Source organism: Ruditapes philippinarum, unplaced genomic scaffold (assembly GCF_026571515.1).
Source record: "Ruditapes philippinarum isolate M1 unplaced genomic scaffold, ASM2657151v2 ctg57_1_1_1_1, whole genome shotgun sequence".
NCBI classification, from domain to species: domain Eukaryota; kingdom Metazoa; phylum Mollusca; class Bivalvia; order Venerida; family Veneridae; genus Ruditapes; species Ruditapes philippinarum.
Window position 1 is genome coordinate 181,961 of NW_026855294.1, and position 18,863 is coordinate 200,823.

At 32.5% G+C, this 18,863-nt stretch overlaps 2 protein-coding genes across 4 annotated transcripts in view; one reads left to right on the forward strand and one right to left on the reverse strand.

Moving 5' to 3' along the window:
- The window catches only part of LOC132742795 (epithelial splicing regulatory protein 1-like), a 32,698-nt gene extending 25,620 nt beyond the window's left edge, over positions 1 to 7,078 (forward strand). The window contains exon 13 of one of the 2 annotated variants that reach the window (XM_060731273.1): positions 764 to 7,078. In XM_060731273.1, coding sequence (XP_060587256.1) covers positions 764 to 925 — 162 coding nt within the window. In that variant the 3' untranslated portion in view covers positions 926 to 7,078. The remainder of the gene's footprint in view (positions 1 to 763) is intronic. The other variant, XM_060731274.1, reaches the window with a different exon arrangement.
- A 1,709-nt stretch (positions 7,079 to 8,787) lies between these two features.
- On the reverse strand, positions 8,788 to 18,282 carry LOC132742797 (uncharacterized). 2 transcript variants are annotated; one of them, XM_060731277.1, is made up of 5 exons: positions 17,967 to 18,282; positions 17,022 to 17,091; positions 15,151 to 15,286; positions 14,242 to 14,337; positions 8,788 to 9,638 (listed from the first exon to the last, which is right to left on the reverse strand). In XM_060731277.1, the coding sequence occupies exons 1-5, from the start codon at positions 18,147 to 18,149 to the stop codon at positions 9,446 to 9,448; spliced, it is 678 nt and encodes a 225-aa protein (XP_060587260.1). In that variant the 5' UTR covers positions 18,150 to 18,282; the 3' UTR covers positions 8,788 to 9,445. The 2 variants fall into 2 exon arrangements, with proteins under 2 accessions (XP_060587260.1, XP_060587259.1); XM_060731276.1 differs by having other exon boundaries at positions 14,242 to 14,391; positions 17,967 to 18,272.
- Positions 18,283 to 18,863: the final 581 nt, after the last annotated feature.

Genomic DNA, 18,863 nt, shown 5'->3' on the forward strand with positions numbered 1-18,863 from the left:
ATATTAGTTGCTATTGTGTGATAACGTGCAAATGTTGATGGAAACGGGCCATATTGAAAACTGCATAAATTAACCAGTTCATACTTACATGTATAGCTAGTTTGATTTTTCTTGTCTGCTAAACATTTCGTCTGCTCTTCTACGAACTGCAGTACCGCCTTACCATTTCCTGCAATATTATTTAATCAGATTAGCTTTTTATAAGAACGCCTATTTTTTCGATTTATTATTCTTATAGAATGTTTTAATAGGCATGATAGTACTAATTTTTGCATTGTTTTTAGACATCGGTAACGTTTTCTCAGACTTTTTTCAAGTTGATATTTTAAAAATAGAACATTGATAAACAGTTTTGTACCTTAAGATACATCTTTGAAAATAGAAGGTAGATCAGCGAAAATGATTTGAAATGAAAAATCAATATATTAAAATGGATTTTTTTTAATCCAGTTTGAATCACTTTTGATGGATCAACCTTGAAGTAAAAATATTTTTGCAAATGATTTTCTATTAGTTTCATTTTCAAATAAAAATGCATGGTTAAAAATCCATTGCTAGAGAGTCTGAGAAAATGGTACAAATTTGGATTATGTATCGAAATTAATTATGAGGAAAAAAGTTTTTAATTTGTATTTTTTTTTAGTAAATATATTAAGTCGGATTAAAATCTATTTTGATATGCTGTTAGTAACTTTGATGTATCTTTCTTTTCCCGTATTAAAACAACTTGTAATCATCTGTTCTTTTTTTCCCATTTTCGCAGGTGAGTCCAGAATGCATTCAAGTGCAGTATACGCCGGAAGGATTGCCAAGCGGTGACGTAGTAATATCGTTCGCCACGCGCGTCGAGGCGGAACGCGCAGTCGCAGAGAAAAATCACCAAATTGTCGGAAACAGAATGGTTGAGCTATTTGTAGCATCGTGAATATTTTACCAACCTAATTGCTAAAATCATGTCATTTTATGAGTCTTTCAAATTATGGTTCGATTTTATATTTTTAGTATAGGAAAGCGAATAGAGATTGGAATAATTGAATTAGGCCTACGTTATTTTATTCCGTCATTAAAATGTGGAAATGTTTAATATTGCTTTTAATAATGTGCAAATTTAAATTTCAAAACTGTTTTGCAATGTGTACGTTATTTCATCTTGCCAGTTCTTTAATATGATCATCTATTTCTTAAGCCCCAGAAACGTACACCATTGACTGCAAAATTGGAATATCTATGATTTTAGTTTTTTTATCGTCTGCTATGGCATTGAAAAATGAAATTTGTCTCAAATTTAAGCCTATCTGATTAGTACAGGATCTGACTTTTTATGAAAAATGTTTAACTATGTGTTGTATTATTTTTTTTTCTTTATTCATTATTTTTTATTCATTTTCCACATTTCAAATTGAATTCTTGTACAAAATTGTGTAAATTTTATATGTCAAATTTTACATCATAGATCTTTTTTTTCTGCCTCTCCTCTCATTATTAATATTATTGTGTTTATTATAGTTATAATTATTATTGCCTTAATGTAAAATGCATGAGTATGAAATATTTGTTAGTATAATTTTGTTGTTGATCTTATATGTAAAGTTTATTTCATTTATGAACTTGTAAATATTTTTGTTTTGAAAAGATGAATTTATTATACAATCATAGCATATGTTTAGATTTTAAAAATTTTAGCTGGATAAAATCAAATGAGAATTATTATTCTAGTCACGAAAATAATATCATTTTTATTAGAATCAAAATACACAAAGTATTTGTTTTTTATCTTAAATCAGCAAAAAGGTTTTGAATTTTCCCTTAAAACTTCAGCTAGGAAACTATTAAAATTATCCTTAAACGAGAGGTTTAGGTTTTAGGTAAATATCCGAGGGTATCCTAATAAAATTTTGAAAAATATGGCGCGTGCCGGAAGTGGCGCGTGCCTGAATTATGTACACGTATCTACATACGTTTTAATATATGAATTAAATCTAGTGCCTTCACTGTGTTCAAAGTGCTAACGGGATTTTGTTTTGGAATTCTTTATTTACTTTTTATCTTCTATGCAACGTATGTATTTATTTCAAATACATAATAACTTGTGCATCCTTCTACGCATAGGAAACGTTTTATGTTCAATTTGTATATAATTGATGTATATAAATATATTAAAAAGTATATATATATAGAAACATATTTTAGAGAAAAAAGATGTCTCTAGACTCATAAGTGCAAAGCACATGCTGTTGTTTTAACAACAAAATCTACTGTCTTCCAGTTGAATACGGACTATTCAACATTGGGTGTTTTTTTGTATATATAAATATGTAGCTCTAGCAATGTATATATTTTAATAGTTATTAGTATACTTGATGTTAAATAGTGTATTTTTGATAGTGACCAATATTTGACTATGTCTTCCGGTTAAAAAAAAGCATTCCAGATTCTTAATGGTTTATTCAGGTTGTGTTGTGGTTTATTCACATTGTGACGTCGTTTATTAACGTTTTGACGTCATTTTATTCACGTTGTGACGTTTACATTCGATTTATGTCAATTTTATTTTTTTGCCAAATTGACGTGTCTTCCATTTTTAAAATTATAACCCGTAAGTGCCTTAAAATCTATATGTATATACATATAATTACTGAATTGATGAATCTGTAAAAAATCAAGTTTGATGTTGTAACATTCTGAGACTTTTTGAACTGTATTTGACACATGTTTTTGTTGAAAAAATAATGAAATTTCTAAACTTTGTGAAGTAGCTGGATCCTAAGATTGTTTCAAAATTTACAACATTGTATTTATCACACATTCCATAATATTATGTTTCTGTTCAAAGAATTTCTTTCGAGGCTGATCCGGCTACTGTATATTGTTTAAATTGTTGTCAAAATATAATTTGGGTATATGTTGAACTTAACTTGTATACATGTGTGTGTTTTATAAAAAAATGCAGGGTACTAACACTTTTCTGTGGCTAAATTCATTATATATATATATACTTCGCAAACTTCTATTCAAAATGCTAATACTTTAACTGAACTGTAGATGCATGAACTTAGATTAAATGACTTGAATTATTGCTTAAACATTCAGGACAAACAAAGTTGCCAACTTCAATTCCTGGCTTGTCATTTTTTATATATATATAAATTTCGTTTACAATTTACTCTTAAATGAAGGACCCATTTACAGTAACAAGTCCTGGGAAATAACTCTCAATACAAAATTTAAAAAAAAAACGTCCAAAATTCTTAATTTTCATAAATTTGAGTTTAAAGATAAAGGGCGATAAAATGACGCTCGGGTATAGATATATTAAGACAATATGGCAGTTTTTGGATTTAATTGATATTTTAAAATCTGCCGGAAATTGAAGTTGGTACAAATACTTGCAATAACATGACAGCAGGAAGAATACTAGTGCAATATGGTTAAGGGTACATAAAAATACTAGAATTTTCTTTGAACACTATTGTAAGTCTCTCATAAAATTCTAAAATATATTTATACTATTGCGTTGTGAGTATTTAAACATCAGTTGCAGATCGTTATTGAAATTGGAAGAAAAAAAGTAGAAATGAAAAATTAGCACATACTTTTATTTGAAAGACAACAAAATGTTAAAACCTTGTGTTGTTTTTGTTATTAGTGAAATTTCTTTTGCAATTAAAATGAGTTGGCAACAATCAATTGCAAATTCAAACAAAGATTTGAAAAATAAAAAAAAGAATATTAGAAAGTATTATTGTTTTTATTTAAAAAAAGGGAAACAACCAGTCTACAATGTAATTTGAACTAATATAAATATTGATATTTTTAGTTAATGGTTGTTTTATAAACTGTGGTTGTGATGTTTTAGCCAATCTGCAGCTGATGTCAATAATTTCAGAGAGCTTTTTTTCCAATTATGTTATCATCTATCTGTGATTTGTAACATCTCATTGGTTTTGGTGAAATACTTCCATGACATCATATATGTGACGTCATACGCTTTGAAAGTGATTATCCCGAAAAATGTTAAAATAATAGCTAAATTTCTGGTTTCATCAGATAAATATGAATTTGGTATTAACTTTAATAAAATGGTACCAACTTGTAAAATTGTTAAAGAAAATTAATCAGAAATTGTAAGAAAATAAGAAAAAATTGTTTATTTATAAATACGTTTTTGGATAATCACTCTCAAATCACATGCTATGGTAAATTGTTCACCCTTTCATGTTTGAAACAACACTCTTGTCTAGTGAACACATTTTCTTAATGTAGCAAATTTATATGGCTTTATGATATTGAATTTCAAAAGCAATAAACTTTTCAGAAAGCATACATGGTGGCGGTTATGGGCGTGGTTCGTTCTATTTTTAGCAATTTCTGCCGAGGATTCCCTCCGTTGCGATTATCCTTCAGTCAATGTGTGTTTGGTTGTATTTTTTGACAAATTGTGTTTCTATTTGTTAAAATATTTGTCGTTGAAAAGCATTGCACATTGACGGGGGATAAATCATGACAGGGGCGGTAACTCTGTGTACGAGATTGTCTATTGGTGAAGGTTGTTGCTTACATTGTTTTACAACTGTAAAGTGTGTGTATATAATTAAACTCTGGAGATAGGGGCGAGAAGGTTGAGGGCACGTGACTTTGTTGGTACATCTATAGTAACCTGATAATGAAAGTTTTAAAAAAACATCACATAACAACCGGTGTCAGCACAAAAATCTGCTCTGTGGTTTGTGTTACTTCTTTGGCAAATGGTCGTGTTAATATTGCAATAGCATCAATGGTCGTATTTTTTATGAATTATTTCTTCGGTAAATGGACACATCTTTAAACTTCTTAAAAAGTCTTAACAGGTGAAAGGATTTATTAAATTGGATTTTAGAGTATGTTGTATAAATGTAATAAAAATTTAAAAAAAAACTAACCTGAAAGTGAAAAAGGGAGCCCCGTATGTTTTTCACAGTACAAATGTACTTTGTACTGTATTCTTATATCAAAATGCTGTGATAACTTTTCTATTTTTGTTAAATAGACATTGTCAATTTAGACAAAAATACATTTTTATTTATTATTTACTTTTATGTTTAGATTATCAGTGATGCCATAAAAATAAACAAGTATTAAATGTTGAAATAAATATTTGCAGAAGATAGTTTTAAACGAAGTGTTAATTTGACCCCAGTGTAAGATGTCAGTTAATATTTGAATAGAAAATTCATGTTGATGAAAGTCGCATCCATTAACCGTTCATTTTCATTGGAAGCTATAAATAGAACAAAATCACGTGCTCTCAGCGCAACCTGCTGATTAAAACTGCTCCAGATAGTAAATAAATGTGTAACGTTTGAAAAATCTTACGGAAATCAACTATTTCGCGAGATTTTCGTTGCTTGTCCTTCATAACAGTGACGTCAGCAAAAGGTGATGGTGTTTTCGTTGATTTTCGGAGTTTTTCGTCAATTTCCGTCAATTACTGAAACTATTAATACTAGCAGTTAATGGACGTTGTACCCTTGGTGTTGCGTGCATGTCACTTGCATGATTTGTAAGGTTGAGGGATAAATAGCAAAGACTTCTGTGTTCAACAATCAACAACATAATTTTACTTTAAGGACTATAGTGTTATACAAATAGTCATTAGGTTGAATTAAGAATATGTGAACCTTTTCCCCAGAATTTTTTGTTTTCATTTAGATCTACTAAACATATACTGTGTAGCTGTCTTTTTACTTTGTTTCAAGCACAAAATGATTGGCCAATTCATTTGATCCCATCCCTGACGTCACAAGTGATTTGTGTCTGTCTAATCAGAATCTAAAAAAATGTGAACATTTTGCATATGTGGGATTGCATCTTTGTTTTCTTTGCAAAATTGTCAATTGAAATTTAAAAGTATTTTACTTAAATGCCAAGACTTTAGCACCAAAAGAATATCAATATTAGGTCAAAGGTTATCCTTTCCAAAATACAGGTGTTTGATTGGCCAGAAACCAGTACAATGTATATTGACCGATGAAAATCCCGGAATCAAAAAAGTTAGATAAACAGGGCAGGTCTGTCTTTCACAGCGGATTTTACTACTATATTTTAGCAGCCTAAATTACCTTAGTATTTATCGGGTGTGCGGTGCAGAGGGGGGGGGGGGGTATTCTTTTTACATTACATTTATCTAATGACTATTTGTATAATGCCGAACCTTCAATTCTCCACAAAATAAACCATGACAAAAATGTGTTCAATCAATAAGGTGCAATAGCAATATAAAAGAAAAATTACAACTTCAAAGGAGAGACCGATAGTAAATAAAGGTTCTTAGTAGATACTAATAAAAATTGGGCTGAGGGAATTCTTTTAATATGTTTATGTATTGTAAATAGCATTATTTATAATTTACAAAAAAAACTAGTCAAGATGAAATTTGCCTTTTTAAAAATATTATATATTATGTAGATATTGTCAAAAATTTTATTTGAGGAAATTTTATCTCAAACTGTACACATATCTTTTAGCAGATTTGACATATCAGAAAAAAATCTGTTTTTTTTTCATATATTATATACATATATTTATTTTCTTGATTATGAGATTTTATATTTGTCATATCGCTAACAATGTCGTTACGAACGTTACAAGTTATTCAGTTCGACAAAACTTTCCTTAAAGAGCTCCTACAAGAATAAAGCGTAGGGTTGAATTAAAATGATTAATTCCGTAGCAATTCTTGAAGCTTGTATTAATATTGAACTACGTTACCAAATGTCGGGTTAAGAATTTTAAGTGATCGTAACGTAGTAATGTAACGTATCGTAACGTAGCAAATGCTGGACAGCACAACTATGTATGTGAGTGTGTGTGATGGACGCGTATTTTTATTTTCATTTTTTTATTCAACCATGACATATAATATTTTTCTATGACGTTACAGCTAGATTTTTTACTGCTAGCATTTAACATGAACGTACCTTTTGCAATATTTGTAAAGAGTGTTTCAAGTATGATTTAGACAGATTGAAAGACCCAAAACATATCTTAATTTTTGTTAAGTCTGACGAATGAACGAGAAAAAAAATATTTTCAAAAAATACGATTGATTTACTTTTGCTTCTCTACAAACAAAACATATCATCATACATCCGTTATGATTTTTCGCCCAAAAAATGGTAAAACGGATTGTGTTGCCTATTCATTCAATATGGTTTGGTAGGCCTTAGCATTTGTACATGGAGGAAAATATCTCCAATTATTTAACGTTCCGTGAAATCTATTTGGTGGGACCCCTAAAAACTTTTAATTTCAACAAAATACCAAAGGATTATTTGACTTATTTGAGAAGGACAAAAACAATAGGCAATGCTTAATAAATGGTGGGGTAACTCAAAACCAAACCAACATAGTTAAAAGATTAGTGGAATCTATTAAACATGAATTCATTTATGTGGAAGATAAATCCCTTTAATCGTTATTTCACAGATTTTAAAGACCAATCATAAATCGGCATATTCTTGTATTGTAACAAATATACTAAATATACAACGATTCATCAATCAGTTCCTGAAAAATCGGTATATTTCGGCATATTCCGTGCCTTATAAAGGGCATATATATAAATTATTAGTTATAAAGATTGTTCACAGGTTATATGTCCCTATATAAACGGTTGTTTGGAAATATAACCCGAGCAGCAAGGCGAGGGTTATATTGCAAACAACCGTTTATATACGGCCATATAACATGTCAGGAATATTTATAACGGATTTATAATACTGGAATCTTCTTTTTTAGAGAAAAAAATGAGATTTCTTTATACATTGACAGCAGCCTTGTATATAAAACTATAGAAACGTCACGATTATCCAATGAAAATTGACGTTACAAACGTGCAGTATTATAAGACACAGAGTAAAACACATAAACGCTTTGAAAGTGATATTAACAAAGTTTGTCTATCAAAATCCTTGTATCGTATTGATAAATGGTATACTGTATACCACTAGAACCAAGTGCAGTTTTCAATATTTTCATCAAAATGTAAATTTTGTACAGCAGAAACCAAACGTTCTCTTTACATCCGCTCTTTTTTTAAAGTGCGCAAAATGTATGCTCTTCGATATACATGCATTTGTATATACGAGATTACTTTCCATTGTAGGCTTACACAACCTTTACAGTCCAAACCCAATCTGATCGATATGGAGAATAATGGATTTTAACAAATAACACATACAATCGGTTATACTAATGACATGAAACTTTTGTCGAGCTTTGACATTGAAATGGCTATATGAACTGAATGGCCGATTATTATTTTTTACAACCCATCTTTGGTTTGCAACCGTTTACACCTGTCTAAAAGAACCCAACGATTTAGAAAAAAAGTATAAAGGAATATAAAAAAATCTACAATAAACTGTAACCAGTTGTACATGGAAAACGCAGAATCTAATAAAACGAATGATATTCTTTTATACAGATTTTGTCATAATCAACTTTCATCTGAGAAATCTCGTGAGAAGAAAAATGTGTTGAAATTTTCATTATTTTGCCTCTTTATTTGTTTAAAATACTTCCAAAAACTAGTTGTAAACAGATATTCAGGAAAAATAGTAAGTCCGTGCCACGCTAATTGGTCAGTTCATCATACAAACTGGGGGCAAAAAACATTCATAATTTTAGGGAAATTTTCAAGCGAAGATTGCAGACCATCACCAGACGGCTGATCTTGATCTACACTGGTCACATGGGTATTTTCAGTAGCCACCAACAGGCTAAAGGGATTCTCAACAAAGACCGGAACCATTTTCACGTCTGAACAATAGCTTTCAGAGATTTATTTTCACACGTTCCAATTATGCTGATGTAAAGATGGTGGAAATTTCTAAAAAAAATGAGATCCCTTTTACTAACAATGTAAATAGTAAGAACTGAAGTCTAAATTTACAGTTATGTAAGATGTACACACGGACTTCAGAACCACAAATAAATTGCAATAAAAAGATCCCAGTATTCAGATATAGAGGAAAAAAACTGGTAACAGAAAAAGCCTGTATCATATTGTGTTCTTATAAAACAAAATTATGATCTCTTTATCAAATTTATTAACGGGCTTGGTTGATAAAACTTTGTGCTAACATTTAATATAAAGCCTATCCATGAATAGATATATAGCGTCTGAAGAATGTCCCAATGTAGAATGTCCCGATCACCCCTTTACAACAACCGTAAACATTTTTTTTTGTCTTCCGATTAGTGTTCTGTTCATTGTAAAGCGATACCTTTTGCAAATAAAGCAGTCCAGCAGTAATTATCCGAGAAATAAATGTTAATTATAAATTCCTTTATCATTGGGTTAGGTATTCGGGTGCAAAATAACCAAAAGACCTGTTAAAACAACAAATCGTGCACTATCTAATGTTAATGCACGCGTGTGCTAAAAGAACGATTCATTAAATTATCAAAAGAGTTTATAGTTGAGATCGTAAACTACCACAGCAGCTACAGGAAGCATCGCAATACAATCGGTCAAACCATCGCCATCAAGCAGCCACTGCTGTCCGGTATTCTTTTCGGGAGTATTTGTGTCTGACACAGCCGGTTTGTATATGTTCCAGAACCAGTGCATTATACTGCACGCCCACATAGAATAGCTGGAAAAGGAAAACAAACCTTTGTTGATCAATTTAATAAAGACTGGGTGACAGGCATGTATAATTGATTCAAAGTGAAACCATGTGTGGCGGCATGGTCAATTGGTTTAACGCGTCGGACTAGCTATGGATCTCTAACCCTGTCGGTTCAAACCCCGTCAGGGGCAAGCCGTCGTTTCCTTGAGCAAGAGACATCACACTCGTTGCTCAGTACTTGTTGGTTCTAGGAACGAAATCGAGTGTGTGTTTATAATAATAATAATAATAATAATAATAATAATGATAATAATAATAACAGTATTTAACGAGAGAACTCATTTGAACAACAAATCAGTCTTCCACAAGACCCTCAACAAGGAACAGTATAAGTTTAACATATTCAAACTATTTAAATATATTAATGTTAATGCATACATGAGATTATCAATTTGCATACATCGATGTATGATAATATCTCAAGTATAATGTTTTCAAATGGTTCACAGATGTAGCAGACTTGATATAATCAGGAAAGCCGTTCCAAATTAAACAAGAGACTTGCGCAATTGTTCAATATTTGTTCTAGGGGTATAAAGTTGAAAAAATCAGACGATGAACGCAAAATGCGAGTATAATAACTGACGAAAAATGAAATCATTCAATAAATAGGAAGGTGCCTGATTCACGGTGCATATCCATATCGGTACCCTCTTTGCGAAATCTGCTGAAACGGTACCCTCTTTGTACATGCACAGGCCATTCTCTGCTCAAAACAAATCAAGCGATGGATAACAAGCCAGTAAAAATTCACTGTAATAAGGAAAGGAGGTATGACACGTAGAAAAGATGTATACCACGGAACACTAGAATGTTTTATCTATTTCCTGAATTTGTCATGTGCCCGTTTTTCATGTACTGCAACTTCACAATACGCTACAAAAAATCAACATGTCTTACCTCGCCCATCACCTCGACATACTTTTCTGGCTGAAATGAACCTGTGGCTTGATTATATATGCATCATACATATCTAATATGTTCATTTACATATCATCTTCGGACAAATGGCAGTACATTGTCAAAATAATGGTAAAATTCATAAAAACACCCTACTTTCAGTTTTGCAGCGGCACGGGCTACCTCTCTTCATTTGAATTTTTATATCACAGGTACCGTCTCATTTTTTTTAACACATAGGTATACTCAATGCACGACATATGCTTTTAATTGCGCGTTAATCGTTAAGTATGTAATATTTACATAAATAAAGAAATGTTACATACCTAACGAATAACGCAAAATAAAAGCATATGTCGTGCCTTGAGGGTACCTATATGTGAAAAAAATTGAGAGGGTACCTGTGATATAAAAATTCAAATGAAGAGAGGTAGCCCGTGCCGTTGCAAAAACCGAAAGTAGGGTGTTTTTATGAATTTTTCATTTATTTTTTTGACACTATACTGCCATTTGTCCGAAGATGATATGTATATGAACATATTGAATATGTATGATGCATATATAATCAAGCCACAGGTTTATTTCAGCCCAAAAAATATGTCGAGGTGATGGGCGAAGCAAGGCATGTCGATTTTTTGTAGCTTATAGGAATTTGTAGTACATAAAAAAACGGGCACATGACAAATCAGCACATAGATAACACATTCTAGTGTTCCGTGGTATACATCTTTTCTACGTGTCATACCTTCTTTCCTTAATATATTGAAATTTTAATGTATTGTTATCAATCGCTGGTTTGTTTTTAGCAGAGAGTGGCCTGTGCATGTGCAAAGAGGGTACCGTTTCAGCAGATTTCGCAAAGAGGGTACCGATATGGATATGCACCGTGTGATTATTCATTATCTTAAGCATCATAATAGCTATATGAAAGCGGAGTTCAGAAAATAGTTCAGCGGATGGAGTGTCATGATCTTTGTCTAGAATTAGTCTTGCAGCTCTCTTTTGGAACTTAATTTAATGAGTTCATCTTCTAGAAAAGACGTACAGTTATCGTAAATTATGCAACAATAATCAAGATGTGGTAAAATATATGCATTGTAAAACATTTAACGTACAGGTATTGGTATGAATAATTTTATACGAGATAATAAATGTAACAGTGAGTTGCATTTTTCGAGAACATTATCAATATGACTTTGCCAAGACAAGGCCGGTGTTATCAATTGTGATACCCAGTAATTTTTCTTCAGAGCTACAAACAATTTGCTCTGTTTTATACGAAATACAAGGATTACTTTCATAAATATAATTTTGCTTGTGTTTTGAGGAAATATACATGACCTGAGCTGTGTTAGCATTGATAGACTCACACCATATGTTGACATTTAAAAGATCATGAGTAAGAGAATCAACTACCCTGTTAAGGGATACATCAGATGTTGAAAGGGTGGTGTCATTAGCAAAAATTTCTGTTGTTTTTTGTTGTTGTTTTTTTTTCAATAGACAAAGGTGGGTCATTGATATAGATTACAAACAGTATAGAACTTGAGGAACTCCAGTAGTTACTGAACTTGACTCTGAATATAACCTGGATATGCAGGCCCGTCGTCACGATTTTGTGAATGGTGCGGCCAATTTGGTTGGATTTAGGCAGAATCTAGGGGGGTACGGGGGCATGCTCCCCCGAAATTTTTTTTATTCTAGGATGCTCTCAGAGGCGTTTTCCCGTATATTTGGCACAGTGTACAGCTTGCCGCTAGTACATGTTATAGTAATATGTCAACGATTTTTTACAGATTTAAGTGCGTCGTAAGTTTTCAGGGTGAAATTTAAGGTTCGCATGACGGACGGACAGGTGTACATAAAAGATGAATACATGTAATTGATATTTGGCAAATGAAAAATAAACAATAACTGATGTTGTTTTAATTCTTTAGATGCATTTTTATCTGATAATTACAAATAAACAATAACAAGAAATATTACAGTACATTGTACCACTTTTTGTTTAGCAGTAACTTGTTCACAAAAATCTTACACAACAGAGTCTCATTTTATGTAAATTTGCTGAGGTTGTCTGTAAATGCTAGGATGTCGTGTGCAAGCATTACACCGAAAAAGTACTCGAACGTCCTCATCTGAGCAGAAACACCCAGAATTCGCGCCCTGGTCTCGGAGTCCTTAGCGTTACACTCGTCCCATAGGTCCTTTAGTACAGTGTAATTATCAATCACACTTTTGAGACTTGCTGCACGGACTGCCCAGCGAGTAGGGCACAGAGTTCTAAAACCCGGCGTATCAGGTGCTAGATCTCAAGAGACTGTCACGTTTAGAAGAATACTTAAGTAAATTAGAAATTGCTTATCAGCGATGCGTGTTTTTTGTTTGTTTGTTTTTTCACTCATTTTTGGCCAAAATATTGGTCCGGCCAAGGCCGGACCGGCCGGACCATCGACGACGGCCTTGAATTATGTAAGTTTGTTCGGTTCTGTAATCAAATAGGAGGAAAACCAAGCAACTGATGAAGGGTTAAGGTTATACATTCTAAGCTTTTCAATAATAATGGAGTAAAATAATAATACATGTAGTGATAATAAAAGTAATTTTATCAAACTTCTGTAAATCAGGTTTATATGTAGATAATATGATTCACAAGTTATCGTATATTTTTGTTTGTAATATTGTAAATGTAAACTTTATGTCATAATTCAAATTGTCTCTCTTTCGTTTTTGCTTGCTTTTCATGGTCTGTCGTTCCTCCTTTGGTTGCACGGGGGAGGAACTGTTACACGAAGGATGGAGTTTTTATGATAACTTGTTCAGGAGTTCTTGTGATAACTGTCACGGAGTTCGTCGGAAAACATATGTATACACTACAAAAACAGTCGTCAAAAATGGTAATTTTCATTTTTCAAAAATGAATTTTAGGTGCTAAATTAAACTTAAATGATGAAGCTTGTCTTACACTTGTATTAAGTGTCAAAAACTAATTCATAGGCCATTTTTCATCGCCTTGCTTAAAATCTGGTAGTTTTTAGTGAAATTTCCTAATTTTCCAATTCACACGTATTGACCTGTTTATTTCTGGTCTTCATCCTTGCCATACATAATTACCTAATTATAATGCGAAATTGCAAACATAAAGCACCGACTAACAGATTTATACCCGAGGAAGTTCACAGATCTCAGATACCCGGGAAATTAAACAAGGAAGTTTGTTTCCGATACTCCTTTAGACTATTTTATAAATTGGACGTGTATACTAATCAGAGAGATTCTTTAAATTATTATACTAATTTTAGAATGACCAATGAGATTCCCGGATTTCAGGTTGTAACTTGAAACTGAGCAATGAAAATCATTCTAATTATTCAGTTATTCTATGTATATTTTATAGTAGGTTAAACCGATGTCAGACAGACTTTTTCCGAAAGTGCTGATTCTAATTTAGTTACGAATTAGACCACTCTAATGTATAGAAAATAAAGACATTGAATATTTCATTTGTGAGCAATATTAAATGTCATATTGGTATAAAACATGTTTACATCTAGCAGACCTATAATGTCACACATTTTATAGCATATATTGTTGTACGTTGTAAGAAGAAATGAAATCTTATTTAAAAATGAAATTATTCAAAGCAATTTCATCGCCACATACGTACCCAGATTTCACAGCCAGCCATCCAAGAAGACATACGGAATTTAAACATGACACACTTTGCACGATCACTGTTAGATATGGATACGAAGGTTTGAGTCTGTAATTCAACAAAATCATCACAGGCACGTGGAAGAGTCCACAAACAATACCACTTAAATAAAAGAGTAGAAATACATTTATTGTAAAGAAGACTAAAGAATAAAAAAAGAACAATATTGAGAAAAAAATGAGGGGATATTTCTAGTTTTATTTCAAATGATTGGTTCGATGCACGCGTTCAATGGTTGGTTGGGGTTGGGTTTTTCGTCGCACCAAGACAGTAAAGGCGTCTTCTGCTTTTCTGGTGGAGGAAGGCCTTGTGTGCCCTTCAATGTATTTACGGACGAGCACCTGAGTAGAACAGCCAACGTTCCGTAAGCTAGCTGGATAGTGTTCTCACATGAACGAATCCGAAGTCCCAAGTGAGATTCGAACCAAAAACGGTGAAGGGCAAATAGTTACGTTTGTACTTTGATAGTAACAGTGTAATGTGTCACATTAAATTGTGCTTTATAGTAGAAGATCGTGCGCATGTGGTAAGTAAATAATAATGTTAAAAAATCGGATACCGTCAGGGGTGTGCAAAGTGATTGTTTTGTTAACAAGGGAGACAAATGCGTGTTTCTTTTTATAAAGCATGTACCCCGGGAGTGTTGAGTACAATAATATTCAAAATGTTGTCTACTTTTAATATTGACCTTCTTTTAAAAACGTTCCCAATATTATGTTCCATTTGATATGGCAAGTATTGAACGCTTAAAAAAAACTTTTTATAATCTTATTTATTTATTATAATCCTATTCATTCATTCATTCATTCATTCATTTTGTATTTATATGATAAATAAGAATACCTATCTATCGCGCATTACCTTATAGTAAATGCAGTTAGAACAGAAAATCTGTCAAGCAGGCACGGTAGCAGGAAACATCGCCAACCAATCTCCTCACCAGCTGCCCGTAGAAAACCGAAAAACCTACTTTTATTGTGCTGTTTACGAATCTCCACTATAGCATGTAATGCAAGAAATTATAATAAGAAATGTGAAAATATATAATTGCAACGTGAAAAATGTAAAAATTGATTCGCGAAAAATGTAAAATTGATATGTGAAAATATAAAAATGATACGTGAAAAAATGTGAAAAATATAAAATTAATATGTGAAAGATAATTGAAATGTGAAAAATATATAATTGTAAAGTGTAAAATATAATCAGATGGTCGATGAAACAACTCCTCTGTGTGCACAAAATGTAATATGCCTATTAAAGTTCATCTATAAAGCTAATAAGACAAATGATCCGTGTCACGACAAAACCAACATAATGTGTTTGCGACCAGCATGGATCCAGACCAGCCTGCGCATCCGCGCAGTCTGATCAGGATTCATGCTGTTCGCTATCAGTTTCTCTACTTGTACTAGGGTTGGTAAGCGAACAGCATGGATTCTGATCAGACTGCGCGGATGTTGTTTATGTTGGTTTTGTCGTGACGCGGCTCAAATAGTATCCAGGTTGCAAGAATAAGGACAACATGCTCTCACTGTACTCCTCAATTTCTTTTTGTCACAAAATTTTAACTACTAAATGAAACATTGAAATTTCAAGAAATACGATCCAAACATACATTGTCGTAGGAACTATGGCATTGCAACAAAATGAAATATGAATGTAGCATGTGCAAAATGTATATTGGAAATGAGAGCAGGATCGCTACAATGGGTTCACGTTACGAATACATTTTTGTTCATGAGTTTGCTCATTAAAATATTGTATATGAATGAAATCAAAATATGAGTATTGTAACGCAGGCAATGAGGTAACAGGTAATTTCAGGAACAGTCCTGACATTGTCTAAAATGCTGTACAAAGAACACATGCAGCAGAACTACAAAACAAAAATCTGATAAAGTTTAAGGAGACCTGATCGACCAACTAACTCGCATGATTTTAAATAGATCTGTTAGTTAGTGGCCTACTTGTCGTGGGACAGCAATGAAAATTACGTACGTCCGATAAAGCTTTGTTCATTTGGCTACCTAGGTTCCTTACTATATACAAGATAGAAGACATTTTTAAATGACGGGACTGGAAATAATTTTTCAAGGTAATTGTCCCATTTGATGTAGCTAGGTCTGTATGCAAAATTTTTGATCCACCCCGTTTTACAAGATTAATTTTTCAATGATCCAAATGTTCAACGCTTTTTAATCAAATCGGGCTAAGAATACATTTGTTATTTAGTCTCATTACATTTCTTAATTATCTTTTGCATATCTTTCTGTTTTCAGTGCCCCAGCTGATCTATATAGGAAATAAAAAAAAATATGTTTTAGGCTTTTGTACCTAAATGCATTTAGCTTGATACCAGGTACGGCAGCATTTATTTGTTGATATCGTGTTAGAATCGAAACAATATTATCCAAATCAGTGATTTTGTCGCTTGGATGCGCCCTCGTGATATAATTACTTACATCCGAACTTCAAACAGTGATTTTATTAAGCGATAAAACTACTGTTTGGGATATTTTATTTCTTAAATAAAACACGGCAGTCAGGTATATATGTATACGTATAATAGATAAGTGCCATAAAACAAATACTTCTATCTCTTGCACACGTTATCCTTAGCAAAAAGCTAATATCTCTGGATAAAAAAGTGTCATTTCGGCAAAATGCCTACGGCTGCATATTGAGCATATTGAGCTCTATAAGTCATCCAGAATTAAATAAATTCTCACCTTGGTTTGCCCACCCCATGACAACAGCTAAAAGCACCGCCAGAGCGCTGAAAATGATGCACTTGACTTTCTGAAATGGAAATACACTTAAAGGCCTATTATGCACCGGAAATGTATGTATTTATTGTTTGCGCCATTTTTTGGCAATTAGTACAACGATTCTGATTTAGTATTTGTATGGAAGTCAAAATACTACTCTGTTTACGTTTAAATTTTATTACCTTAATGACAGACAATTTCACATTCATCGCTACTTTCTTTAGGTAACAAGCATCTGACATGCTCTAAAATCATTATTTAAACATTATTTAAACATTATAATACTTTCTTTGCCTTTTCTAAAGAAGAAAAAAAGTTTCTGAGGCATAATATGCCTTTAAGAATAAATAAGATTTAACAAAACAAAAAAAAACGTTTTGTTTATGCCTTAACAAGAAAACGAAACAACAAAAGCATTTGTACCAGGCAAGCTAAAATATTTGTACCGAAATGACTGAAATGTTCATAATTTAACAACAAATACATTTCTACCCTATTTGTTTAACACAACAACAAAAACATTAGTAAATAATTTGCTGTAATGTAGAAATGTTTATGAATTAACCACAAAATATTTGTACCCCGATTACCTGATATTTACTCACATATTTAATAGCAAAACATTCCATATATATAAATTAATGAAAATTTGTTGTTGAATCTTTCAAATTATAGCCGATTAATTATTCTAAATTTATTCAATAAAATAATAAGTAGTAGCATAATTCCTTATTGCATAAAGAATACAAATGTACATAGGACCCATTAATTTTCTACTCATTCAATTTTTGTTTTTGTTGTTGTTTTCTGACAATCATATCGATCATGCCCTAAATAAGTCAGGTACTAATTATCAACGGCAGGTAAAGTTCACATATCACTGCATTTATGGAAGTTTTTACTAACCTCATTTGCACCCGACAGTTTACTCATAAAAGACATCAATTCTCCATTTCCTGCTTCCCATATTAGTGCTGTCGCACCTGGGAAAAACATGGCCAAGGCCAGAAACGAAAAACTCGCGTTACGTAGAATGCAAACCCATAATGCAGTAATGCTCAAAACAAATGCTGCGAATTCCAAACACATTATTCCTCGCGAAATGTAGCGCAATTGCAAGAAAAATGCTGTATTCTATTTATGCGATTATTTCAACATAATTGTACACCACAAGTCAGTGTGTTTACCTCGGTTGGTATGCGTAAATATTTACGGATGTTTAATATTACTTCCTTTTTCGCACGTTTAATTAGGCCATTGTTAAATAAAAGTTTTCCTCTCGTGTACTGATAGTTAATATGTTGTAGTACAAAGACGCTTGTACGAGATTAGATATTTTACTTCAGCTGAACAAGCATTGGAAACGCAGACATTTTTAAAATCAACTGATGTGTTATACGTACGACCTTACTAGTGCATGTATGTGATGAAATTAATACCGATACGAACAGGTTATGTAGTAAAATTGATGAAGGAGATGCGTGCGATAGTCATTTAATCCTTACCTACACCCTTGAACACAAACGCGCGCGCGCGCGCACACACACACACACACACACGCACGCATACACACACACGCACGCGCACGTACGCGTGCAAAGAATAACTCGCAAGAACTTGCGACGCCCTAGTAAAATTTTCTAACTGCAGCTGAAATATGGGCTTGACTATATCCCCGACTTATTTTCGCGAACATATACTCTTTGATATCTATGTGACATTGATCTTTCTCCATGGTCTTTAATTGAAGCAGTAAAAAATTCAAGTCTCGATAGAAAATGTTTCCTGATTGGACAGTTCCAA

Coding starts and splice junctions, on each gene's coding strand:
- LOC132742797 (XM_060731276.1), bottom strand. CDS start 18,149: ATGTGTTTGGAATTCGCAGCATTTGTTTTGAGCATTACTGCATTATGG. Junction 17,092..17,966: donor AACTGTCGGGTGCAAATGAG/GTTAGTAAAAAC, acceptor TTTCCATTTCAG/AAAGTCAAGTGCATCATTTT. Junction 15,287..17,021: donor CATGGGGTGGGCAAACCAAG/GTGAGAATTTAT, acceptor TACATGCTATAG/TGGAGATTCGTAAACAGCAC.